General features: G+C 51.4%; 1 protein-coding gene across 6 annotated transcripts in view; it reads right to left on the bottom strand.

Moving 5' to 3' along the window:
* Nucleotides 1-1,023: 1,023 nt before the first annotated feature.
* Nucleotides 1,024-26,681, bottom strand: part of JDP2 (Jun dimerization protein 2) — a 34,424-nt gene continuing 8,766 nt past the window's right edge. For 5 of the 6 annotated variants that reach the window (XM_023762167.1, XM_023762166.1, XM_023762165.1 and 2 more), the window contains exons 3-4: nt 6,999-7,163; nt 1,024-2,181 (exon numbers count right to left, since the gene is read on the bottom strand). In XM_023762167.1, coding sequence (XP_023617935.1) covers nt 1,996-2,181; nt 6,999-7,163 — 351 coding nt within the window. In that variant the 3' untranslated portion in view covers nt 1,024-1,995. The remainder of the gene's footprint in view (nt 2,182-6,998; nt 7,164-26,681) is intronic. The other variant, XM_023762164.1, reaches the window with a different exon arrangement.

Here is a 26,681-nt window from a genome sequence, read left to right on the forward strand (position 1 = left end):
AGTGAGCTGACCAGGCCCTGCTTCCAAGGCTACCTCACAGGGCTGTGATTGGAAATGAGATAACACGCATGAAGTGCCTGGTGAACTGTTGTGTGCTGAGTTGATGGCAATGATTGCCTACCACACCGAGCCATCCTCGATTTTCGGAGACATGCATTCAGCTGCGGAGGTGAGGACCTGGCTGAGTTATCCACACCCTGTCTTCTGGGTCAGGCACGCGTTTCCCTGGGTCACTGGTTCACTCCGTGAACATGACATAGCCTGAAACTCTATCCAGCCCTTCCGGAAACTAAATCTGTAAAACCGTGGCCTCACAGGCTTCCTGTTCTAATCAGATGAGACATCCAGCCACGGGGAAAACCACACAGTCAGTTGGCGACAAATGGAGAGTCATGGGATCTTGGAGGCAGAGTTCAGACACCAGCTCTGCCCCTCGCTAGCTGGGTGACCCTGGATACGTCACTTGCCCTCTCAGTTCAGTCATTTGTAAAATGGAGCAGTGATGCCTAGTTCATGCGTTGGGAGAAGTAAATGAGACCATATATGTCACACTGTAAGTCAACAAATGGTGGCGGCAACTTCATCTCCCAGGGCCTCTAATTCGTCACCTGCGAATGGCGGCCATTGCTGCTCCCTGGCACGACTGTTGTGAAGATGAACTGAGACCATGTATGGAGCAAGCCCAGGATTTAGCTCAGGACTGGAAGCTCTACCGACGCTGGCCCTAGGTTTGTTTTATTCCCCAGTGACCGCCCTGTGCCTTGCAGGGTGCCTGGCACACGTGGAGGCACTCAGTGAACATTTGTGGAGTGAATAAACGAAGTACTGCAGGTTTCATTAACTTCTCTGAGCCTCGACTTCCTCATCTGTAAAATGGGCACATCAACACTTACCTGGGAGGGCTGCTGTGAAAACCAAGGGGCCTACAGCAGATATTCCAAACATTCTGGTACACCCCACGCCGGGAGGCCCACTGAGCATGCCCTGCACCCCACCCCCTAGGCAGACACCACAAGAGACAGCTGGGTAAGTAAGAGTAATGTTTACTGAGCGATACAGGACTGAGTACTATGAAGGGTTTACCAGGATGGAAATGCACCCCACCCCCACCCCTGCCACCCCCAACACCCAGAGACTACAGTACTTAGGAGTTACACGCAACGGCCATAACTGCTGAATATCTGTTCGTAACAAACAAACCATAGCATATTTATACTGTATCACATCGAGTGATTATAGAAATCCATTTATATATTGCTTGTATAAAATCTTTTTTTTGTAAAAAATATTAAAAAAACAAAACAAAAGAAAGTATAAAAAAACATGTGCAGTTGAAAGCCCTGCCAGGACAGCCAGTCTGTAAACATTCAGTGAGTATGTGCTTTGGAAGGGCGCCCGCGCCTCGTGCCCACAGCAACTCCAGCAGGGCCGGCGAGGGTGCGCCCCGGCTGCCACTCCGGGCAGGACCGAGCTGGACCACGGTGGGTGGGTACAGCAGGGCCTGGCACTGTGCCCTTCTCCAGCCTTGCCTTGGGATCAGGGTCAGGGTCAGGGCTGGGGGCAGGCAGATTGCAGTTTCACTCTGAGTTCCATCCTCAGCCGAATTTTGGTTGCAACTCATGGCTTTTCCTGGCTGCTCGGAGGTCCTTTGGGTGGGTGCCCTGGCGGAGAGGCCGGAGAAGTGCCCACAGCTGCCTGGTTGGGCGTCTCTCCGGCCCAGAGCCTCTGTCCTGCCTCCTGCAAGCCTGGCCCCAGGCAGAACAGGCCCCCCTCAGGACTACTTTGGTCTCAGCGCTTGGTCCTGGGTTTCATCAGCCTGGGTTTCTTCCCCTGGTGTGGCTGATCGGAGTTTCACAAAAAAGCCGGGCTGATGCTGGCTGTGCTGAGCCTCATTGAAGAGTTTTTCATGCAGCAAGGACGAGCCCTCTGGGACCCTCCTCCTCCTCCCTTTCCCCATCTCCTCCTCCTCCTCCTCTTCCTCCTCCCAGCCCATGGTCACTTCTTCTCCAGCTGCTCCAGCAGTGGGTTGCCTTCTGAGTCGGGGGTCTTAACGCTGTCGGTCCTGACGATGCAGGTGGGGCGATGCCGGTTGAGCATCAGGATGAGCTGCTGCCGCTCCTGCTTCAGCTCCTCGATCTGGGTTTTCAGCTCCGCGTTCATGAGCTCCAGCCGCTCAGATTCCTGTGCGCAAACACAGAGACATGGCGGTCAGCTTTCACAGGCTGGGGACCGGCTCTGGGGACAGGCTCTGCCTTTGAGGAGGAGTAAGGCTAGCATCTCCCTGCTTTCTCTAATCCTCACCCGAGGATATTTTTCCATTGATTTTTAGGGAGAGTGGAAGAGAGAGAGAAAGACAGAGAGAAACATCGATGTGAGAGAAACACATCAATTGGTGGCCTCCTGCACGAGCCCCAACCAGAGCCCAGGCCGGGAAGGAGCCTGCAACCAAAGTTGCCCTTGACCAGAATCGAACCCAGGACCCTTTGGTCCGCAGGCCAACGCTCTATCCACTGAGCCAAACCGGCTAGGGCAACATTTCCCTGCTTTCTGTCCGCCAGGTTCCCACTGGAGGAAGCACAGAACCTGCTCCTCAGCCCCTGGGATAAGTGACTTTCTGCAAGCAGCGTCCGACACGCTGTGACACTGCCCTGTGTCCCCAGGGAGATGAACCCAGGCAGGCTCTGCCTGGGCCAGCCTGGCTCATGTCCCACCTCTCTGCCCTCACTCAGTCCTCTACAAACACAGTGGCTTCCTTACTGTTATTCAAATAGGCCCAACACTCTCCTGCTTCGGGGCTTTTGCACAAGAAACAAAAGGTGGGAGAAGACTGGAGGCCGAGTGGGCCTAGAACAGGTGCACAGAGGGTCCACAGAGGTGGCCCCTGGGTGGCAGGGAAATGGCCAAGTGCTTTGAGGGGTGACAGATGCATGCTGCGGAAATTCCGGCCTCTGGAAAGAACAAGATGGTCGTGTAATTCCTTCTACAACACGTGCTTCCTGGTTACTAGCCTATAATTGTTTGAACGGCCTCTTCCTACCGTGTTATCTAGAAGCTTTGCCCATTGAGAGGCAATAACAGTCATTCTTCTTGACCCAAAGTGAGGTTTCCACTAGACCTCAGGAGAGATGTCCAATGACCTTCCAGCGCAGTTGGAGCGGCTCCAGGGAAAGGAAAGAATGTTGGTTTGATCTGGGGATTTGTATGTTTATCGTGTGGATAGTGAGGGGCATACCAATTAAAGCCTCGGGGAGCAAAACAATAAAACAGAAAAGCTCCTTAATGATTTTCCTTGGACTGAGTCTAAAAACTTATAACCAGTCTGGGAGCTGGAATTTATTCAACTTTGGCCGGCAAAGTTTTAGGCCAGCAGTTCTCAACCAGGAGCAATTTTGCCTCCCAGGAGACATCTGACAATGTTTTCGGTTGTCACAACTGGCGAGGGGGCTGCTCCTGGCACCTCGTGCTGGGAGCCAAGGGCGCTCCTGAACGCCTGCCCTGCAGTGCCCAGGGTGGCCCCACAGAAAGAACTGTCTTGTCCCAAGTGTCAACAGTGCTGAGGTTGAGCAACCTGTATTAGACAGAGAACAAGCTGCGGTTGCAACTGTGTGTGTGACAACAGGCCATGTGGCCCTGGCTCAGGCCCATGACTGCCCTCCACCTGGGGGGGGGGGGGTGGCGCACACCCCCCGGGCGCTGTCTTCCCCACACCAGCCGGTCTGACTAAGCTGTGCCTTGTGCTCGTCTCTGAGGGGGCAGCGTCAGCGTCCAGGGACCTCGGGACTGCTGAGACGTGCGGTCCTCGTGACTAGATGCTGAGGGAGAACGGCTTCACAGAAAGGGGGAAAATTGCTCAGTGGGAAAATATTAAAACTCAGCTATGGTGGTTTTTAGTTCAACAGGATGAGGTGCCACAGGGGGGCTGGCCTGGGCCACTGTTCTCGGAATCCCGAGAGAAGTCCACCTCTGAGGGCCAGGAGCGACCCCACGTGAAACCATGAGGCCCTGACTCGTCAGTCTGGGGCCGGGAGGTGCGCATCTTAGCCACTGGCTCCCTGAGTCTGAGGAGCTCCTGACCTTGGGAATCTCACAAACCCGCTGACCATCTGGCTCTCCCCAGGCCAGGCTCTGACTCTGGGTCATTCTGAGCCTCTGCCCCACCCACCCATGAGCATCTGCTGAGGACCTGTGAGCACAAGGAGGGCTCTGGAGAAACCCAGCCCGTGAGCCCCCAACACGGCTCTCGTATGGCTTCCACTCTGAGGGGAAGAAGAATCCACACAGTAGGGCAGAGCCCACTATGTGCCCGTCAGCCAGGCTGCGTCTGGGAGACCTTCCGAGGGGACTGAACGGCCAGGTCTGAGGCTGGGTTTGAAAAACCAGTGGACTCTCTGGTTGAGTAGAGAAGGTTGGTGGGAGTGAGGGATTGCAGGAAGGGAGCCCCGAGTGAACGAGGACACAGACATGGAAACGCTTACGATGTGGTTAGGAGATAAAGTCGCCCATCATGACCATAGGTCATTTTAGGACGGAGTGGGGTACGTAGAAAGCTGGGAAGGTGGCGTGGAGCCAGCCTGAAAAAAGCTTTAGGATTTCAAATAAGAGTCCACAGCAAGTTTCTTAACTTCTCCGAGCCCTGGTTATCTCATCGGTAAAAAGGTGATGATCCTGCCCTAACCGGTTTGGCTCAGTGGATAGAGCGTCGGCCTGCGGACTGAAGGGTCCCGGGTTCGATTCCGGTCAAGGGCATGTACCTAGGTTGCGGGCACATCCCCAGTGGGGGGTGTGCAGGAGGCAGCTGATCGATGTTCCTCTCTCATCGATGTTTCTGGCTCTCTATCCCTCTCCCTTCCTCTGTGAAAAATCAATAAAAAAAATATTTTTTAAAAAAGGTGATGATCCTGGACTCGCGTGGGAAAGGCACTTTGTAAACCGAAGGGTTAGGGAGGCTTAAGGAATTTTACTCTAAGCGGTGAGCAACAGAACAGGAAGCAAGAGAAGGGGGAGAAGAGGAGGAGGATTTCCAGGAAAGCTTGGCAGGTCTTGGAGAATGAGAGACAGGGACGAGAGCTGCCTGTGAGCCTGGGGGAGGGGCTGTTCTGGAGAGTAATGGGGAAGGACAGAGAAGGGAATAGGTTGTAGGTACAGTGAGTGGAAGTTACGCAACCCAGATGGTGTGGCTCAGCGGTTGAGCGTCAACCTATGAACAAGGAGGTCACGGTTCAATTCCCTGTCAGGGCACATGCCCAGGTTATAGGTTTGATCCCCAGTAGGGGGCGTGCAGGAGGCAACTAATCAATGATTCTCTCTCATTATTGATGTTTCTATCTCTCCTCCCTTCCCCTCTGAAATCAATAAAAAATAAAATAAATTTTTAAAAATGGACACATAAGGGTCAGTGTCCAACATGCAGCGTTCAGTATTGTGCACAGATCCACCTCCTTAAAATGAATGTATGTCAACCCAGCCTTATGTGCGAACATCTGCATCACATGGAAAGACCAAGCAGGTGTGTGGCGCCTTGCTTCACACATGCGTTTATCACAGGGACGCCGTGGCATTTTGTTGGCCAACCTGGCTTTCTCTCTGCAGCTCCCACAAGAAGGACCATGTCTGCTCCTGCATGTATATCCCCCAGTGTACATAGCACAGTGCTGGGCACCTGGTACATTCTTAAAAATACTTGTCCAGCCGGCATGGCTCAGTGATTGAGCGTCGACCTATAAACCAGGAGGTCACAGTTCAATTCTCAGTCAGGGCAGATGCCCAGGGTTGCAGGTTGTGGGCTTGATTCCCCAGTGGGAGGTGTGCAGGAGGCACCCAATCAATGATTCTCTCATCATTGATATTTCTCTCTCTCTTTCCCAATCCCTTCCTCTCTGAAATCAATAAAAATATATTTTTTAAAAAGACTTGTCAACAAATCAGTGGATGAGTAAAAGAATAAACAAACAACTAAATGAATGCACAAATGAATGAATGCAGTAGAGCCAGTATAGCAGAGTGTTAAGAACAAATACTTTGAAGTTAACTTGGGCTCGAGTCTCAGTTCTACCACTTAGTTGCTGAGGGACCTGGGCAAGTTTTTAACCTTGCCATGCCTTAGTTTCCCCATCTGCAGAAAGAGAATCATGAAGGCATGTATCTCATAGTTATTCTGCCAATAAAATGAGATAATAGACACACAGCAGTTAGCACAGTGACCAACTTTACAAAAATTAGCAACTACTGTTCATGGTTGCATACTGTAGAAGAGAGCCTGGCCCATGCTGTTATCATTATATATTGTTACCCTTATTATTTAGAAATGAAGAAGGGCTTGGGGCCTGGGGGGGGGCGGGGCGGGCTGGAGATCACTGGCCTGGACTCTGGTCACGTTCCTTCACTGCCATCTGCCATTTCTGAGAATCAGGAAAGGCCTCTCTGATGGGACTCAGCAGAGAAAGAACAATCGCCTGCTTGGTACGTTCCAGTGAAAGGGCAGGGGCCTGCTCTGAGGGCCGAGAGGAAAGGCAGCCCTCCTCTGGCCTTTGCATCAGAGCTGAACTCTGGTCCCCGGGGGCAGGAGCAGAGGCCAGCCAGCTGGGGGCAGAGCTGGAAGAGCCTCCTGCAGCTAAGGGAGGAGCTTTTCTCTGCCCAGGTGCTGTGTCCACGGCCCATGTGCATGGTGTTATCACCAACTTCACCAGCACCCACCCTAGACAACTTTGGTAGCCACCAGGGTACCAAAATGGGCAGTACCAGTCCTGGGCCAACTGGGTCCGTCAGCACCAGGGTCTAACCTCAGTGGAGGGAGCGTGGCTGCTCCCACCTTCTCTGGCCCCCCAGGGATCTGGGTGGGCTGGGCTGGAGCTGCTGCAGGCTGCCCTTAGCTGTCTTGATTCAGGATGGGGCATCAGACGGGGGCCGGGGAGAGCAGGTACTCATCGATTCCTGCAGCGTTTGATGACGTCTTTTGATCCACACAGCCCCCTCCCTGCCCGGCCAGCTGCCCTGCTCACCCGCTGCAGAAACTCCGTCCGCTCCTTCTTCTTGTTCCGGCATCGGGCTGCCGCCACTTTGTTCTTTTCCCGGCGCCTTTTCCTCCGCTCCTCTTCCTCGTCTAGCTGTGAGGGCCGAGAGCCACTGATTAGACACTGAGACAGGCCTGGAGCAGAGCTTCCCTCCTGCCACACAGACAGACAGATGGACAATCCGCTTCCTAACTCACGTCTCAGCAGTGAGGGAGCCGTCCCTGTCTGCCAGCTCCCTGGCCTCTCAGCTGGTGACATGGAAATACTGCCCAGCCAGCCCGAGGACCCTCTCGGAGCAGGTGGGCACCCCTGGGGGGAGTCAGGGTGCCAGGCGGGCAGGGCTGCCTGGGTTCGGCCAGAGTTCAGGAGGTCCGAACCTGGGAGTCTCCTCACACAGAGGTAGCATCCAATGGTGATGGTCTGCTCTCCTGCCCAGCCCAAGCCCTCTGGGCACTATTTTCCAGGCCAGCAGTTCTCAGGCATTTCCTTCAAAACCACCTTGGGCGTGGGCGCAGCTTTTGCATTCTGCCCTCACCTCCCTGAGGTACCTTCTTCCTCCCTCTTGGTCCTTCCAAACACTTGGGTTTATCTCCTTGTCAACTAAACAGTCTCCCAACCTCCTCGCCTGGCTCTAACTCTCTTACCTGCATGTTCTCCCCCAGGACACCCACCTGTATCCCAGGGTCCCAAGGCTCCCTAAAGTGCCCTGCACAGGACACAGGCAGAAGGGCCTCCCGAGCCTCTGGACTTACTTCCCCCCAGGACACGTTAGGAAATGCACCACGGCATGAAAGAGGGCCCAGGACATGGGAAGGAGGAAACCCTGCCCACCAACACTGGCTTTCAGTCAAAGCGGCAGCTCTTGTGTCATCTATATATAAAAGAAGCCAGTGTCCGTGATGACCAGGAGGACCAAACGACCGGTCACCATGCGGTGCATTGAGCACCTCTCGGTCCCTTCTCCCCACCACCACCACCGCGAGCAGCGGCTGGCATGGCGCTGGAGGGCGGGGGCGGCTCGAGGAGGTGGTGGCTCACGCATGATTCTGTGTGCTGGGCTTCTAGTTAATAATAATGAGAGCTGCTGCTTGCTGCCTACTTTGCTAAATGCTTTAAATATAGGCCACATAATTCTCAAAATGTCTGATGATGAAGGCCCTATTATTGTCCCATTGAACAGATGGAGATACTGAGGCTCAGCAGTTCAATATATCCAAGGCCATTCATCTAGGACCGTGGTCGGCAAACTGCGGCTCGCGAGCCACATGCGGCTCTTTGGCCCCTTGAGTGTGGCTCTTCCTAAGCCTTAAGAGTACCCTACTTAAGTTAATAACAATGTACCTACCTATATAGTTTAAGTTTAAAAAATTTGGCTCTCAAAAGAAATTTCAATCGTTGTACTGTTGATATTTGGCGCTGCTGACTAATGAGTTTGCCGACCACTGATCTAGGGAATGGCGCCGTCGGCATTCCAACTCGGATTTCTGTGACTTCAACCTTCCTGCTCTTGCCCACTGGCTCAGCCCATCAGGATCACTTTGATGTGATGCCTCTCGTGGTCCGTTACCTGCAGGAGAATCTGGAGGACACACGCCCAGGTGGTGTGGGGACAGCCTAGGGTCAGAGGCCATTAGAGAGGTCATGGATTGCTCTGGGCTTGCCAACTGTCTCACTTCTCGAGCCAGTGGGGGTGATTCTGGCAGCCTGAGACCTGGAACAAGGTCTCAGCCGAAAGGGCTTTGGGCCAGGAAAATAAACAGCTTCTCTCCATGCACTCCCAGCATGCTCTGGGAGGTCAGGACCCAGGGCCTGGGCCGAAGACCAGCACCCAAGGCCATTATCACAGCCCCTGGCAGGGCAGCCCCTTCTCTTTCTCCACCACCTCTGAGCTCCTCTCTGCCCCACTCCCACTCCGCCTGGGAGGCTGGCTGGAGAGGTGCCTTGTCAACACGGCCGCACCCACGCACCTCCCAGCCCCTCAGCCTCCTTTGAAACAGAACCAGAAGTGACAGCTCCTCTGGCTGACCCGCATCTGGGAAAATAGAAACCTGGACAAAATTGATTCCGCCCAACCTCAACCTCACCCCCAACAAAGCAGAGGTAACCGTGACGACAGGCAGAGGGAAGGAACTGGAGGAAGTGGCAGGCGGTGCAATCTCCCCTCGGCCAAGAGGGTTTGCCCACAAACTGCTAAGGTGATGTGTGCAACCTGAGCGCTGCTGGGCTCCGGGCCCCTCCCCCGCCCCCCAAGAACACCCTGGGTTCTGGCAGAGCAGCCGTTTCCTAGGAGACACAACCTCTGTCCTCCAAGACCCAGCTTCCTACCCCACCCCAGTGCAGGGCCTCATCCTACATCAAGTTGGGGGCGAACAGAAGCCGCTCGAGCAGCAGGCTCAACGAGGGCCGAACGCTGGAAGTTTAAGAAATCAACCGGGCCAGGCTGATGCCCAGACAGAGGGCTGCTCTACCCGCTCCTCCAGCCACAGTGATCCCCTCCTGCCATCACCCTCTGCCCCAAACCTCTCATCTTTCTGCAAGCTAGCCAGGCCCTCCTGAGATGGCCTTCCTTTCCCGTTTGGAAAACTCTTACTCAACCTTCAAGAGCAAATGTCACCTCCTCTAGGAAGGCTCCTTGGACTCCGGATAGAATTAACGGCCCTGGCTGTGCTGCAACAGCACTCTGAGTGCCCTGCTGTAGGGGTCTATCCTCTCCCACCATAATTCTCTGATTACGTAGGACCTGACTTCCCCGCTGGGGACCTCGGCATCCCCAGCACCTGGCACAAAGCATGGCACTTAGTAGGAGCTCAGCAAATGTCAGTCGAATGAATGAATGAACAAAGGATTATGGAGAAAAATGACACAGGTTTGGATTCTATCATATAAAAAGTAACTTATGGCCTGTTTTGGTATCTGCATAACCTTTTCCCCAGGGCCCATAGGAGCCTTCTCTGCTGGGATAGCCTCTCTGTCTGCAGGTGGCCAGCAAAGCTTAGGGATTGGGTCCCGTCTTCTCAGAAGCACATTGGCTGAAGGCAGAGCCTAGACTCAGGGTACAGGGCCCTGGTGGCTGTGGCAGGAATGCTCTAAGCCTGAGCAGGTCCTCAAGGTATCCAGGCTGTGCACCGAAGCCCAAAGCCTCCAGTTCCACAGCCACTTGGCACGAGCTTCCAAGGTCATCCCCAGGCCTTTCTGCATCCACGCCCCACCTTGGCTGACATCCTCCCAATGAGGCAAGAAATGACCCCAACGCTCCATCACCACACCTTCCCGATTGGCACTGCTGCATCTCCCCCCAAATCCTCCTGCTGCTGTTTAAGAGCCACCCAGAGAACTGGAGAAAACAGCTGCTGAGGCCCCACCAGATATATGGCACTGGGCGGTGCCCCTCAGCCTTCTCCATCCCCACGGGCTGACTCTGGCTCCTTTTGCCTGGGCCTGTGTGGTCTTCACGCCCCAAATGGGACCGTTTGGAGACCCCCCAGCCCTCCTCAAGCCCTCTTTCATCCCCAGAGTCAAGGCTGCTGCCCCTCCTCCTGCCGCTCCCTGGATTAAAGCATTTGGGACGTGAGTGGGTGAGAGACAGCAGACTGTTCTCATCACACAGTTCAGGCATCTAAAACTGGAACCCAGAACGGGAGGTGACAGTTTCTTCTGCAGATGCAGCTGGAAGAACCAGGCTGCCTGAGGAGGAGGCAACTTGACATTCAATACATTTAAAGAACCAAGAGATGGGGGTTAGGGGATGGAGGGGAGCCTATCTTTTCTGTTCTCAAACTTAGTTCTGGCTCTGTTTTTCTACAATTCCCAGGCAAACCTGGGGCAAAGCTGTGAGGGACTTGGGGATCCATGCCAAGAGGGCCTCCTGCTGAGCCGTCCCACCTCAGGGAGCCTGTTCTCAAGCCCCTGGACACAGCTGACTGGACAAGGGGTGAGTGGCTGACCCGAGCTGGGCTGCATTTGCCTCCAGGAAATTTAAAATTGAACTGCCGGACTGGGGAGCAAGCCACCTCAGCCATGTGCCCAGAGGAGCAGGAAGATCAAGATGCTGGAGCTGCCGAAACCGGTTTGGCTCAGTGGATAGAGCGTCGGCCTGCGGACTGAAAGGTCCCAGGTTTGATTCCGGTCAAGGGCATGTACTTGGGTTGCGGGCACATCCCCAGTAGGAGATGTGCAGGAGGCAGCTGATCGATGTTTCTCTCTCATCGATGTTTCTAACTCTCTATCTCTCTCTCCCTTCCTCTCTGTAAAAAATCAATAAAATATTAAAAAAAAAAAAAAAGATGCTGGAGCTGAGCAGAGACTAGAGACCATGTGACAAGAGAGACACACGCACTCAGCTCTAGGAGGGAGTCAGAGAGGCAAAGAGAAGGCGGGGTGACAGAGAAAAACAGGGCCTGGACCAGGACGAGGCAAGCAAGGTGCCAGGGACACACATTTAAGGAAGCACTCAACTCTGGGGCTCATGCAGGAACAGGGTCAGCAGCCAAGAGTGAGTGCCTCCTTAAATGCCATGCCCTGGGCATCTTACTTGCCTCACCCAAGCTACAGACTGGGAAAGGTGAAGACGGAGACAGAGAGGAAAGAAACACAGAAAACAGAGACAAAGAGAAAGACAAAGAGGCAGAGCCCCCGAGACACACACAGAGACACAGGCAGAGGCCAGTGGTACAGACAGACTGCGCGGACAGACAGGAAGCACACACAGACACAGAACCTCTCCTGGTCCTCCAATTCCACCCCTGGAGAGGCCTGGCTGAGCTTCCCGTCCGTGGGGTCCATGGTGCACACACACCCCTGACTCTACCCAGAAAACCTCTGCCTGGAGGGAGTCTGAGGAGGTGCCTGCCTCTTGCCACTGGAAGATGCCAGGACACCAGGGCCCCCCTGGTGAAGTCACGTGATGCCGGGTGAAAATGGAGGAGTAGAAGGCGGTCCCCAGTGAGCCGGGGGAGAACCACTGCTACCCAGCAGCCAGCTTCTGGAACAGCTGGAAAGCGGCAGCCTGGGCGCAGAAGGGCTTCTGGACAGGAGAGGAGGGCACCTCAGCAGGAATCCAGTACCTGGGTTCGGAGTCCAGTGGGCTAACTGGCCTCAGTAAACCACCCAGGACAGTCTCCTCCCCACCTTCGCAGATGAGGAAACTACAGAAATCAAGGTTGCCTGGAAGGTAACAGCCTCCGGGCCCCAGGGCCTGAGGCCTCCTGCTCCTCGCAGGGCAGGTGGTCTGTGTGAGCCCCCACACCTGGTAGCAGGCCCCCCACCCTTTCAGCTCCATCTGAGGGCGATGACCATTTTGTGTTTTTCCCGATTTGGGTCTTTTCAAATAAAAACTATTTACTGCACAACTAACAGTGAATGTGTAGCACGGAAGCGAAGTGGTTTCAAGGAGGGGCCGCGCCGCTCCGCTCCTGCCTCACCCTCACCCTCACCGGGGCCGTTTCCCGGGCCCATCTGCAGGCCACGTGACTGTCACACGGTGGCACCAGTTGTGCAGATGTGACTTGAATTCTGACATTTCATAAGCCTTTCCAAAAATGTATCTTGTGGGACCCACAAATAGATGAGACGAGAAAAGGCAGTGGTACTGTTTAACCTGAGGCACTGAACATACAGAAACTGTCATATGGACAAAGCAGTAGAGAAAAGAGCAATAAAGCTGGCGACAAGCAGAAACAGGGGAGGGGGGGTCAAAGCCAAAGCACTGACCAGAGCAGCGAAGGTCTGGAAGGCTTCTCTCGGACCGAAACTAGCATGCGCAGAGAGCCAGGCTCTCCTGAGACTCACAGCGTCAGGGCTGGCAGCATGGGCGTTAGGATCTAAGAGGCCTGCATCCCCCAGCCGCCCTGCTTCGGACTGGCTGTGTGCTCCTGGGCAAGTCTCTCAGCCTCTCCGAGCCTCCATTCCTCACCTGCATGAGGAAGGCCCCGAGCGCTGCTGCACAGGTTTGCAAGGAGGCCTGCAGCCTGGGACACAGGAAGGGTTCAGCTTCCCTGCCTGCCTTCCCAGGTGAGACAGGGAGGCAGAGAGAGTGCTGCCTGGGGTACACCCAGCCTCCAGCTCCCTGGGCAGAATCTGGCATAAAAGGACACCTGAGCCAGGGGAAGCAGCTGGCGGTGCGTCAGGGATGAGGGCTGTCGAGCAGACCTGGAGTAACAGCTCTGAGGCTTCTAAATCCAGCCCTGGCCAGGCCCACTGGGTCCCTCCCCCTGCATGAAGGAGACAGATTTCAACACCAGGGACCCATGAGCACCCTGGGAAGTAAACACCCAAATACCAAACATACCAGACATTCCCCCATATAAACAGGCTGCTCTGGGCAGTCCCTCCCCACTCCCCTGCACCGTCCCCCCCACCCCACCCGACCAACAAAAAAGTAGGGCAGGCCAGGGACAAGACATCACTGGGCATGCCAGCTAGCCTGGGTCCATGAATCCCTCTGCCTCCTCCCACCCCTGCAGGAGGAATGAGGAAACCCCAGGGCCCTTGTCCAATACCCCTGCTGACCCCCTGCAACCCACAGGGGCCAGGCCCTCCCAACCAGCATCTCCCCTGGGGCTGAGCTGTTGGAGACTCTGCCCTCCTCTCTCTCCCATCTTCTCTAGCCAGGCCCTGCTGCTCCTAATGCCGAGGTCTTGACTTCAGCTGTGAAATACTGGACAGTTTCTGTGAACACAAGACAGGGCCATAAGGGAAACGTCAAGACAAATGGTCAGCCTAAAGCTGCACCTCCAAGGGCCAAGGAAGTAACCATTAGCAGGGAGTAGGGCTAGATGGGGCCATGGCCTCTCCACCAGCCCTAGGGCAATGCAGACTCAGTGTTGTCAAATCTCTCAAGTTTTCAAGACTAGCTGAAAATGTGGATTTTTAAGTTAACTCCCAATTTTTAATGTTGGCAACGAATTCCATTTTGAAAGGGACACTGAGTGAGCCAAACAAAACACATCTGCGGGCTGCTAATTGATGACCCTTGGCAAGCAACCCCACAGGGGTTGGTCATCAGACACCTGGTTCTAGCCACCATGGTGCTCTCTTCCTCATGACCTCGGGCCACTCAGCTCCTCTCTCCTGTCCTGAGGCTCATCGGTAATAAACACAATGGCTTCCACTTCTCACTAACCTTCAAGCACCTCTGCAAGATGGGTAATAGGGATCTCATTTTACTCTCCATCCCCAAGGTGAAGTGTCTGCCCTAGGTCACCCAGCTGGGAAACGACAGGGATTCCACTCCATTGCATCATGCTTCCTTCCAATGGGTGGGCTGGACTAAAATCTCCGACCCAACTCTGACATCCCTGGGTTTTCATTCATTCACTCTTCAGAGGTAGGGTTGGCTTAGCAACGCCTCCCCCCTTTTAAGAGGTTTCAGAAATAGTCACTTCAGAGCCAGAGAGGCGCTCTTGGCAAGCCCCCGGGCCAACCTCTAGATTTTACAGATGAGGAGACTGAGGTCCAGGGAAGGGAGAGGATTATTCCACGGCTCACACTTGAGGACAGGACCTGAGTCCTCTTGACCACGTCCAAAGGACAGTGCTGGTGCGACCCCCTGGGCTTCCTGGCTCCACCTGACTGCGCATCACCCCCTCTCCCTGGAATTTTCTACTTCTCTGACCTCTCCTTTCTGTCTCTTGCCTGGGATCCTTTTCCAGAGTCCTTTCCTTGGCCTGCTGCTTCCCTCACGCACCACCTATGGATCATCGTTTCCATGTGGCTTCCATCGCCACCTACACATCAATGCCAACCTAATTTTATTTTCAGACCCATACATCCAACTGGGCAGTTGGACATTCAACTTGGATGTCCCTCAGCCCCTCAAAGTCTGTATCTTCAATTGGTGACTTTGTCTCTGTTCTCCACCCCACTGGTACTGCCCACCCATTCACTGGAGTTAGAAACTCGGGGCCTACTCCTCACCTGTCCCTCTCCTTATTTCCAATTCTGACCATACAGGCCATCCTACACCTTCCTCAGAACTGCTCCCCACTCTCCATCCCTATTACTACTTTCCAGGCCTCCTCTCTTTCCAGGCCTCCTCTCTTTCCTGCACCACTGCCTGGGCGACCTCCTGACCTTGCAGGACCATCCTCCATCAAAGGCATTCTGATCCAGTTATTGGTCTGGGGGGGGGGGGGAGGAGGGAAGGTGGTCATTATCCTCAAGCCCAAGCTCCTTAATGAGTCAAGCAAGGTTCCTCATGACTTGTCCCTCCTGCTATGGTCTCACCTCCTGTCTCTCGCTCCCCTACACTCCATGCAGTGCTAAGCCTCTTTCTGCCCTACACTCCCCTAGCTTCATGCCTTTGCCCCTGCTGTCCGCTTGAGTTACTCTAAACCTGTACATTCAGCTCAAGCATCACCACCTACAGGAAGCCCTCCTTGATGCTCATCCCCTCCAGGGCCAGGGAGGTGTCCCTCTGCTCTGGGCTCCCATAGAACTTAGAGCTTACTGGCCCCTACTGTGCTGTATTCTAGACTCAACTCCTACCTCCCCCACTAAACTGGGAGTTCCATGTGGGCAAAGTCTGTGTCTTGCTACTTTTTGTGTGCCCAGAACCTTGCTAAGCTTGTGGCCATCAGTAACGTTCAATAAACTTTTGCTAAAGGGAGGCCTGATCCACAGAATTGGTGACCTGGATGAAACCCAGGACTCCTGCCTCCCAGTCTGGTGCCCTTTCCACTACAACTGCCCCCGATGCCAGGCTCGAATCAAACACAGTCACCTACAAACAAACCCACACACTGGATGCCATGCTCACTCAAAGCCTCAAACCAGCCGAGCCAACCACCAGGTGAAGGCTCTGAACAAGAGCTGGCAGCGGCCAGGGCTCCACCTGCCAAGATGATTCACTCAGCTCCCCTGGCTGGGGGCGCAGGTGGATAAGCAGCTGCGCGGTGCAGTTGGCATCTGCAGGAAGCGGTGGGGAGCAGCAGGGCTGTCCGCTAAGCTCTATCCTGAGGTTCTGGGACCGAGAAGACCTAGAGATCCTAGGTCCCTGCTGCACCCGCAGCCCAGGGAACTCGAGTTCAGAGAAAGGGAGTGAGTCTGCCCAGGTCCCTGGGTCAGGCAGTGACGGTACCAACCAGAGCACACTGCTTTCTGCAGAGGCAGGGAACGCCTTCCTTATGAACAGAAAGCCTGCCTCTGCTGTCATTGGGCATCAGAGCCCACAGGGGGATCCATCCGAAAGGCTTCTCTGTCTGCTCACATCTCAGCAGGATGCAGCATTGACCTTGGCCTTCTCAGCCCACCCCCCTCGGTGAAAACCTTCTCCAGGGTTCAGAGAACCCATAAGACAATAGGCCGCTGGGGTTCAGGGCTGGTTTACAGGAACAGAACAGGGAGAGGCCACGCTCTCAGAAAGCACTGGAGGACAGCTCGCTGGTCTCCACTGCTGAGAAAAGATGGCATTGTGTTTGGAACAAAGCCCCACAAAGCCGCTGGCAGGGTGACACCCATTGGCGGACGCTCCTGTTAAGGACAGAGCAAACACTGTTACTGCAAAAGTGAGGTAGAGGCCAGGAGACAAGGAAAAATCACCCTGACGCGGGCAGAAAAGCTAACATTGAAGAGAAAAGGGGACTGTGATTAACTGGAAGTTCTTTTGCTGGAGAAAAGCTATTTGGAGAACGATGGCTCTTTTTGGTTGAAATACGTCTATTTCAGGCCCATTTTGTACTTATGGTTTAGTTGAGGTTTCGTTTCCCACTAGGCAATCAACCGATTTTCTTGCCCAGTTGACAATCGCTTCCAAAGATGAGAAAAGGAAAAAACGGTGGCCCTGACAAGGCTCTCCCCACCTCCAAAAGCCTGGTACAAAGCAGGCTGTATCTGGCTTCAGGGAAAAATCTGCTTTCTTTTCAAAAAGAGTTAATAAGACAGTCGAAACTGAGTCTTTAACAATAACACAAACAAGCAGTGTAATGCACCTCGATTACACTGGGGCAAACACACACACAAAACAGTAATAAAACCACCTGACAGACAGAGACAGGAGCTCCTGCAAAACGACCACTTATAATTCAATGAAAATGCGGTTGTTGCAAAGAATACCTATGAACAGGGATGTTCTGAAAGCCCCGAGTTAGCCAACGTGGAAGAATATTTCAAGTCCCACCATCCTATTAAAGCCTGGGAAGTCATTTGTCTTTCAGCGTGAAGGTGAAAGCCAAGGTCCTTGGCGTAATTATTCTCCACCAACGCAGTTCCGTTTAATCTGTATGCAGGCTGTGCAGCTAACGGACGGAGTTCAGCCAACTTCTTTCAGGCACGAGGCACAGATAACAGACAAATCGCTGAGAACAGCGACCTCTACTTTGCGGGTACCGAACCAGTAAAAAGCCCACCCAGGTGACGTGGCCAGACGGATTCACAACCAGGGATGCCTGGCTTGGAGGATGGAAAAAGGATTTCATCATGAATGATGTATGTAATGAAGTGGATGCACATAAAGTTCAGAGATGGGGGAAGGGCTTCCGAGCACCCAGGCAGGCTGGGGGGGAGGAGGAGGCACAGAGCAGAAATCTCCCTCCCTCCGCCCCCCAGTTCTTAGACCAGAGCTGCTGAGAACTCCCAGCAAATGGGGGCTCCTTTGGCATCAGACCAGCCTGTCTGATTCTCCCTTCTTTAACAAAAGAGAAGCCGGCCTACTGATTAACGCGGCAGCTTAATTAATTAGGAAGTCCCTTAGGGTGTGAATGCTGGCAGCAGGGAGGATCTCTAACCTGGAAATAACCGCTTTGGAAATGCGTCAGTGTTTGCTGACTTGGAGCAACCGTGCCTGACAAAGATCCAGGTACCACACACGTTAATGAATATCTGATGGTGTGAGGGTCCCTCCGGGGAGCCTGAGATATAGGTTTGGAGAAAAATGTGGTGCTGGATCCTTGCAGCCATGCTCAGAGGCGATCATTCACAGTCAGAGCTGGGATGTTCAGGTCATCTAAATGCAGCGTCGCCTGGAGGACTTGTTACATCACAGGTTTCTGGGCACACTGCTGGAGAGTCTGCTTCAGACCCAAGAATCTGCACTTCTGACACGCTCCCAGATGCTGGTGCCACTGGCCTGCGGACCCCACTCTGAGTAGTGCTGATGTAAACCAGTGGATTTCAGAGTGGTTTCAGCAGAAGGCTCTTGTTGAAATGATACCATAATATATTAAATAGATAAAGGCCATATTTTATTAAGGGGCTCACAGTTGTATTATATACTTATAGTCCATCATCAATACAATGAGTTGTGGCTGATGCCTTTAACTCAGAGGTTATGGGGAATGGTTGCAGATATCTGACAGTCTCAGAATCCAAATTATTTGTCTTATGTTTTCCTTGCACACACAGATCAGTAGTTACAAACAGTGTGTGTGTATATATATACATATATCTATGTGTATATATGTATACACATATACAGTCATGCATTGTATAACGTTTTGGTCATTGATGAATCGCATCTATGACAGTGGCCCAATAACATTATGTGGGAGTTGAAATATTCCTATTGCCTAGTGATGTCATAGCCGTCATAACATTGCAGCACAAAGCATTACTCAGGTGTTTGTGGTGATGCTGGTGTAAACAAACCTATTGTACTGCCAGTTGTATAAAAATATAGCACATACAATTATGCATAGTACACAACATTTGATAATGGTAATAAATGACTATGTTACTAGTGTATGCATTTACTATACCTTTTATCATTATTTTAATGTGTATGTTTCTTATAAAGTTTGCTGTAAAAGAGTATGCGGTGTTATGCCGACAGCAGCCTCATACACCACGTGTTTACTGTGTCTTGATTGCCTCGTTTTCTTTCGCGTTTGACCTACTCTTGTGTTGTTTTCTACAAAAACATGCTGTACAGGCTTGTAGCCTGGAAGCAATAGGCTATCCCACATGGCCCAGGTGTGCAGTAGGCTGTACCATCCAGGCTTGTGTAAGTGCCCTCTATGATGTTCGCACAATGACGAGATGGCCTAACGACGCATTTCTCAGAATGTATCCCCCGTCATTCCTTAAGCAGCACTTGGCTGTATATGTAAATAATGTTTTATCACCTGGCCTTGCACTCTCAGGATGCTCCTCAGTTAAAGGGAAGTAGCAGAAAGAGCTTTGTTCAGAAGCCTGTGCAAAATAGATCAACCTGGCACCAGAGGCCACCTTGGCGGTGCTCTCCAGGGTGTTAGGTTTGATAACTAATAGGTATGAGCATGTGTGTGGATTTTGCTTTCTTAAAAAAGCAAAAACAAATAGATAAAATTATGCTTTAAAAATGAGACCCTAGCAACTTACTTCATCTCTCTGAGCCTTGATTCCCTGACAACTAATAACACCTACCCCATAGAGTTATTGAACAGATCAAAGGAGGTCATTACTATAAAAGTAGTTTGCAAACCATAAAGTGCATTGCTCAAATGAGCCTTCTATCCTGAATGCAGATATCCTCATTCCTTCAGAGACGGACCAGTTTATACTATACCAGGGGTTTCAACCAATGGCTACAGGCTAGAACCACCTGCCGGCCCCACCCAGACCAATTGAATCAGAATCTCTGGGCTCCACGTCAATATTTTTTTAACTGCTCTCCAGGGGACTTTAATGAGTAGCCAGGATTACTCCATATTTCCTCCTGAGTTTCATACAAAATCCTGCCAAATTGCTCTCATTGCTTCTAGATGGCCACTAGCAATAAAAAGAAAGAGGAGAAAATGCCCCTAACCAGAGGCTGACTTTTCCACTGCTGTTGGCCGGAAAGGGGGTTTTTAATAACTACAGCTACTAATTCTGGAGCACCCATAGATGCTGGGCGACTTACATACATTATCCCTTTTAATCCTCCCCACACCTCTGTGAGGTAGCTATTGTTCTTCCCTGTTTCTAAAATAGCTTTGCCCGGTCAGTGTGGCTCCGTGGTTGAGCGTTGACCTATGAACCAGGAAGTCACGGTTCGATTCCAGGTCAGGGCACATTCCTAGGTTGCGGGCTTGATCCCCAGAGTGGGGTGTGCAGAAGGCAGTCGATCAATGATTCTCTCTCATCATTGATGTTTCTATCTCTCCCTCTGTGAAATCAGTAAAAATATATTTTAAAAATAAAAAAAATTGGCTTTATTAAGATACCACATACTATACAATTCGCCCACTTCATCACTGTGGTTTTGCTTTGCTTTGCTTTGGTGGCTAATGATGCCGAGCATCACTGCCTGTGCTTCTCAGCCATTCGCATATCTTTGGAGAAAAGTGCTTTCAGACACTTTGCCTATAAAATTCAGCAGCTTTTAGTACATTCACAAAGTTGTGGCTATCACCGCCATCATTTTTAGAATATTTTCATCACCTCCAAAAACACCCCACACCCTTTAGCTGCACCCCACACACACACACAACTTCTCCCATCTCCCCCAGCCCTCGGCACCAGGGAACTGGCTTTCCTTTCTGTCTCTATGGGTTTGTGTATTCTGGACATCTCACATCAGTGGAATCCTGCAATATGTGGTCCTCTGTGACTGGCTTCTTTCACTTAACGTAATGTCTTCAAGGTTCGAGCATGTTGTAGCGTGGATCGGTGCTTTATTCCTTTTTATGGTCAAATAATATCCCATTGTATGGACATATCATATTTTATCTATCCATTCGTCATTCGTTGGACATTTGGGTTGTTTCCACTTTGGAGAGATTATGAATAACACGGCTGTGAACATTCGTGTACAAGTTTTTGTGTGAGCATGTTCTCCTTTCTATTGGCTGCATACCTGGGAGTGTAGCTGCTGTCATATGGTATGGGTCTATGTTTAGCCTGTTGGAGAGCTGCCAGACCCAAAGTGGTTGCACCATTCGACATTCCTGCCAGCAGTTTGAGGGTTACCGCTTCTCCCATCCTCACCAACACTTGTGATTATCTGTCCTTTCTTATTACAGCCACCCTCGTGGGTGTGACGTGGAATCTCACTGTGGTTTTGATTTATTTGCTTTGATGGCTAATGATGCTGGGCATCGCTTCCTGTGCTTCTCAGCCACTCGCATATCTTTGGAGAAATGTCCTTTCAGACACTTTGCCTATTTTCTAACTGGCCTATTTGTCTTTCTATTACTGAGTTGCAATAGTTCTTTACATATTCTAGATACTAGTTCCTTATCAGATCTATCATCTGCAAAAAATGTTCTTGCGCCCTGACAGGTTTGGCTCAGTGGGTAGAGCGTTGGCCTGTGGACTCAAGGGGTCCCAGGTTCGATTCCGGTCAAGGGCATGTACCTTGGTTGCGGGCACATCCCCAGTAGGGGGCGTGCAGGAGGCAGCTGATCGATGTTTCTCTCTCATCGATGTTTCTAACTCTCTATCCCTCTCCCTTCCTCTCTGTAAAAAAATCAATAAAAATATATTTTTAAAAATGTTCTCGCATTCTGTGGACTGTCTTTTTGCGTTGTGTCCTTTAAAGCACAAAGTTTTTCACGTTGATGATGTCCGACGTATCTATCTTTTATTTTGTTGCTTGTGTTTTTGGTGTCATATCTAATCCAAGGTCAAAGATTTATTGCGGTTTCCTTCTAAGGGTTTTGCAGTTTTAGCTCTTACATTAGGTCTTTGATCCATTTTGAGTTAATTTTTGTATCTGTTGTCAGGTAGGGGTCTAGCTCCCCCCGTCCCACTTTTATAATGGAGGAAACCGAAGCTCAAATGGCTAGTAACCTTTCCAGAGCTGACCTGTTCCGATGCAGCAGCCCTGCGTTGCTACACGGCTTCCAAAGAGCCAAGGTTTGTTATTGGTGGTGGTTGGGAGAGGAGGCAGGGGCAGGGCTACGGAGGCAGATCCCCCAGAGGAGCTTGTCACCCAGAACATGCACATGCACTGTTCTTAGTAAAGGGACCAGCCACTGAGCAGAGCACAATGAGCAACAGCACAGGGCAGGATGTGAGCAGCCTCAAGGGGTCGCTAAACCCAGAGGAGGCCTGTGACCTCACTCCCAGCACCTCTGCAGCCGGCCCTACTCTGCTCTAATGTCCTCCTAATCACTGAGCTCTAGCCTCAGGCCAGGTCATCTGTGTCTTTTATTTTTTTGTGTTTTGTTGTTGTTAATCCTCACCAGAGGATATGTTTTTATTGATTTTTTCTTTTTAAGGGAAACATTGATGTGAGAGAGAAACATTGATCAGTTGTCTCGGCTGTGCACCCTGACCAGGGATCGAACACACAACCTAGGCATGTACCCTAATTAGAAATCGAACCGCAACCTTTTGGTGCACAGGACACGCTCCAACCAACTGAGCCACCCAGCCAGGGCTGTCTGGTGTCTTTTGGACACAGAAGAAGGGAAAGAGACTTGGCCGGCTCCAGAGTTGTTCAGCCAGAGGAGGTCCCCTGTGAGAGGACTCAGTTAGTTTCCCAACCCTGAGTCCTTGTTGACAGTGGATCCGAAGACACCAAGGTCAGGTGACCAACATTGACAGGAAAGGCCACTTGGTAGTGCTGTTAAAAAATGGATGGTTCTTGCCCAGCCGGCGTGGCTCAGAGGTTGGGCATCGACCTATGAACCAGGAGATCATGGTTCAGTTCCCGGTCAGGGCACATGGCCGGGTTATGGGCTCAATCCCCAATGTGGGGCGTACAGGAGGCCACCGATCAATGATTCTCTCTCATCATTGATGTCTCTAGCTCTCTCTTCCCCTCCCTTCCTCTCTGAAATCAATAAAAATATATGTTTTTCAAAAACTGATGGTTCTGGAAATCCAGCAATGACCTTAAAACCATGGGAAGCAAGATAAGAGGTTACACGAGGCAGCTGAGGGGAAACCAGAGGGCTGAAGAGGAGCCTTCTCATTTACAGTTCGTGATGGAAAGGACAACTGGGCTGCATCTAAACTGCATAAACAACCAGAAACAGGAAGGTCTGCTCACTTTCCTGAAACCCAGGTTACAGGCACAACACACTGGGAAGGCCGAGACGGTCACAGTTTGTCATGTCATTCACTGCAAACGGACTCAGTCTTAATAAAGTAAGCTATAGACGCACTGCGCTGTCGTCACTCATCCTCACACACAGATGAAAAAACAGATGCTCAGAAAGACCAGCTGACTTGTCCAAGGTCACACAGAGAGTGAGCGAAGGAGCCAGACTTTGAACCCAGAAGCTGGAACCGAGCCCAGAGCTCTTCCCAGGCCCCAGAAGCAGTCCCTCTGGGTAGAAGCCAGGACGGTGTCCTGCTCCCATGACACCTGGACCCCTCCACACACTCAGGCCGCTCAGCACCTCCAAGGGCAAAGTGCCCTCCAGGAAATGAGAGCCCAAGTAACAGTGTTTGAATAAATTATAACACTAATTTGCATAATCGACACATTTGAAAAGTAAATCATAATCACATCTCACACTTCTTGTGCATCTCAGCAAGTGCCAGGCATTATGTGAGACCCTTTACCCGCCTGCGTTCATTTAATCATCACAGCAACACTGAGAGGTCGGTACTAATGTTACTCCCATCTTAAAGACAGAGAATCTAAGAAGGCAGCCCAGGACTCTGAACTTTCCAGAGGTATTTGATTTCTGCTAAGAACATACATGTCCAGCCATATCCCCACCATCAGCTCTCCAAGGTGACCCCATGCGAGGATGACAGCAGGTGTGGCCAACCTGTGATGTTAAATAAGAGCTTCAGAACCCCTGAGGGTGCTCAGGGCATGGACTCAAATCAGACGCAATTCCACAGGGGGCAGTGTTAAACAGTCAGAGCTGCTCTGAGCTATCACTCATTCCACCCCCCCCCACCCCCCACCCCCGAATTAAACTATCAAAGGGGGGGAAAAGCTAACAGCTTCTTAAAATGTGCTAACACAGTGACGGAATTAAAGTGGAAATTCAGGATTTCAAAGACGAGTCAGGAGATTCTGTTCCAAGTGAGGGGCAGATGGCTCTCCCTGCCAAACAAGCAGGAGACAGAAAAAGCGTCTGAGTCAGGGGGAAGCAGGCCAGCGCCACTCCGAAGAGCCGCAAATTAAAAACCAATTATGCAAGGCTTGCTGCAAAATCTCAGCGGGCTGCCTTTATGTGTCAAATCACTAAAAGCACAAGCATGCGCACGCCAGCATTTACCCAGCACATCAGCTGGTTGGGGGCAACTCTTTCTGCTCAGGCTAAACATGCTGAACATTTTGGTCTTTTTGGCGGAATGAACTCCGGAGAACCACCTGTGGCTGAGAGTGAGCACACCTTCCAGGGCCACCCTACCGTCCCCAGATTCAAATTCACGTTTCATGCAAAGGTGAAAACTTTCTCAATGTCCCTGGGAGAAGCTGGAAAATGACCAGCGCGAAATCCACAGACAGCTAAGTCTCCTCTCGGGCTCTGAAGACGACGACGAGGACCTGGAAGGGCAGTCGGCGATGGAATGCACAGAATCCTGAAGGTGAGGCCCTCGGAATGTGCCCTGACAAGGATCAGAAGAGCCTGAGGAGACGTATAATGAACAAGGTCATCCCTGAGCTTCCGAAACATACCGGTTCCCGGGACTGCCCTCAGACATTCTGAGTCCACGGGCCTGAGCAGGGTCTGACATTTTTATTTATGAGAAGTTCCCCAAGCGGTTTTGGTGATCAGCCAAGTTTGGGAATCGTTGGTTGGATCTTCATTGTGTTCTTTTTTTCTGCCTAAAGTCGCTAAAGTTCAAAAAACAGAAAAGCAAATGGACAATGCTTGGAGGTAAGAATGGAGAGATATAGAAATCAAGGCAGAGGACGTTTCAGTGGCTTGCCAAGCTGACACAGCTAATTCATGTTCAAAACAACAAGCCTGTATATAAAACTACAGTCTATGCAAGGCAGCGCACACAGGCTGGTAGAAATAAAAAGAAACGTCAGATCTAGTCCCGACCTTTGGGACCTACAAACAGGACTCAAACTCAAAAGCAGGCTGGTGACACAGTGTGAAGTGGGCTGGGTATAAGGCAACAGGGAGCAGTGGGGTCTGTGGTAAACTGAAGACTGCAGGCTGACACAGTGAGCATCTAGTACTCAGCGGTAGCTTTCATTGCATATAAGGGTGTGGGCCTAGAGTGGCCAGATAGTCTGGTTTTTTAAAAGAAGCCAAAAAGTTCACATTTCCTGGCTTTTAAATATAGCAACTCATTCAATTTAAAAAAACAAAAAAAGCAAAAAAAAAAAGCACTGTGAGGGCCAACAAGATTCATCTGTAGGCTGACTCCTGCCCATGGAATGACAGTTTGCAGCCTCTTTCCTAAAAGGTCATCCAGTCCAACTTCCCTTGAACTTGAGACCCCTCTAGAGCCCTGCAGTGGCACAGAGAGGGAGGGGTCCCATCTAGCAGGTGGTTAAGTAAGTGCCTGGTTTGTATCTGTGTGTGGAAGGGTGGAACTTCTGGCCTTCCCATCTGCCCCCTGCCCCCACCAGCCACACTGAAAATGCATTCCAAGCCCAGAGGCAGGGTGTGGCCCCTGCAGCCACAGCAGCCCACTCATAGATGACCCAGGAAGGACCACAATTTTCAGGCCAATAGGGACTGGTTAAGGAGTCCAGCTGAAACGGTAGAAAGAAAAGTGTGTAGAAAGAAAAGCTCTAGAGAAAGCCAGAGAGCAAAACTGTCTTGAGAAGGAATATTGGAAAGGAAAGAAGAACAAAAAGACAAGAAAGAAGAGGAAAAGGTGGGTAGAGGGAGGTAGAAGAGGGTAAAGAGGGGATAAATGGTGATGGAAGGAGACTTGATGGGGTGGTGAACATACAATACAATATACAGATGATGTGTTATAGAACTGTACACCTGAAACCTATATCATTAACCAATGTTACCCCAATAAATTCAATTTTTTAAAAAAGGCAAGAAAGAAGCATGCGCTCACTCTAAAAATCCCATAACCCAAAATATAGCATCCCCGGATCCTAGCCAGCCATAAAAACCAGCAGTCTGGCCACTCACCACCCACTTGGTCTGCTTAATTTTTCTTTACCATATTGACTACTACATGACCTTTTATTTCTGGATGCCCCCACTACACTATACAGTTCCAAGAGAAAGGACGGGGGAGCTTGTCTACTTTGTTTATGGCTCAGTTCCCAGTGCCTGGCACATAGTAGGTGTGCTTAGCAAATATTTGTTGGACAAATGGACTGCAGGCAAGCAGTTGGCACCAAAACAGTTTAGCATTATGTGTCAACCACATAGTAATAACATCAGCACAAAACACCTATCGTTTAACTTAATTCAGCCAGTTTTCTTTTACCAAACTGCTTCGTGGATTTGCTCATGGCCCAAGAGACTACTGGTCTCTGAGGTGGACAGTCCAAGACCCTGCTCTGACAGGGCTGCCTGCACGGCCGCTCGGCCCACTCTCTCTCCAAGCCTGGGAGACAATGCAGCCACAGAACTGCCAGACTCAGCACTAATTGGGCCATGTCATCAAAATGATTCAATGTTCCGGGCCGGGTTCATTCCACCCCACCCCCTTCCTCAACCTGATAGAGAGGCAGCCACAGCATAAGGTTAAAAAGCTTTGGCTCTGAAGTTAGCTTTCCAGCTGCATGACCTTCGCCCTCTCCAAGCCTTGTTAACCTCATCCATCATGTGGGCATAACAATGATAACAGTAACAGTAATTACTTACAAGGGTTCTTGTGCGAGTTCAATGAGATATTTCACAAAGAGCACCCAGCACCGGGCCTGGGGCTTGGCTC

The sequence above is a fragment of the Myotis lucifugus genome, unplaced genomic scaffold, assembly GCF_000147115.1.
Source record: "Myotis lucifugus unplaced genomic scaffold, Myoluc2.0 scaffold_235, whole genome shotgun sequence".
NCBI classification, from domain to species: Eukaryota; Metazoa; Chordata; class Mammalia; order Chiroptera; family Vespertilionidae; genus Myotis; species Myotis lucifugus.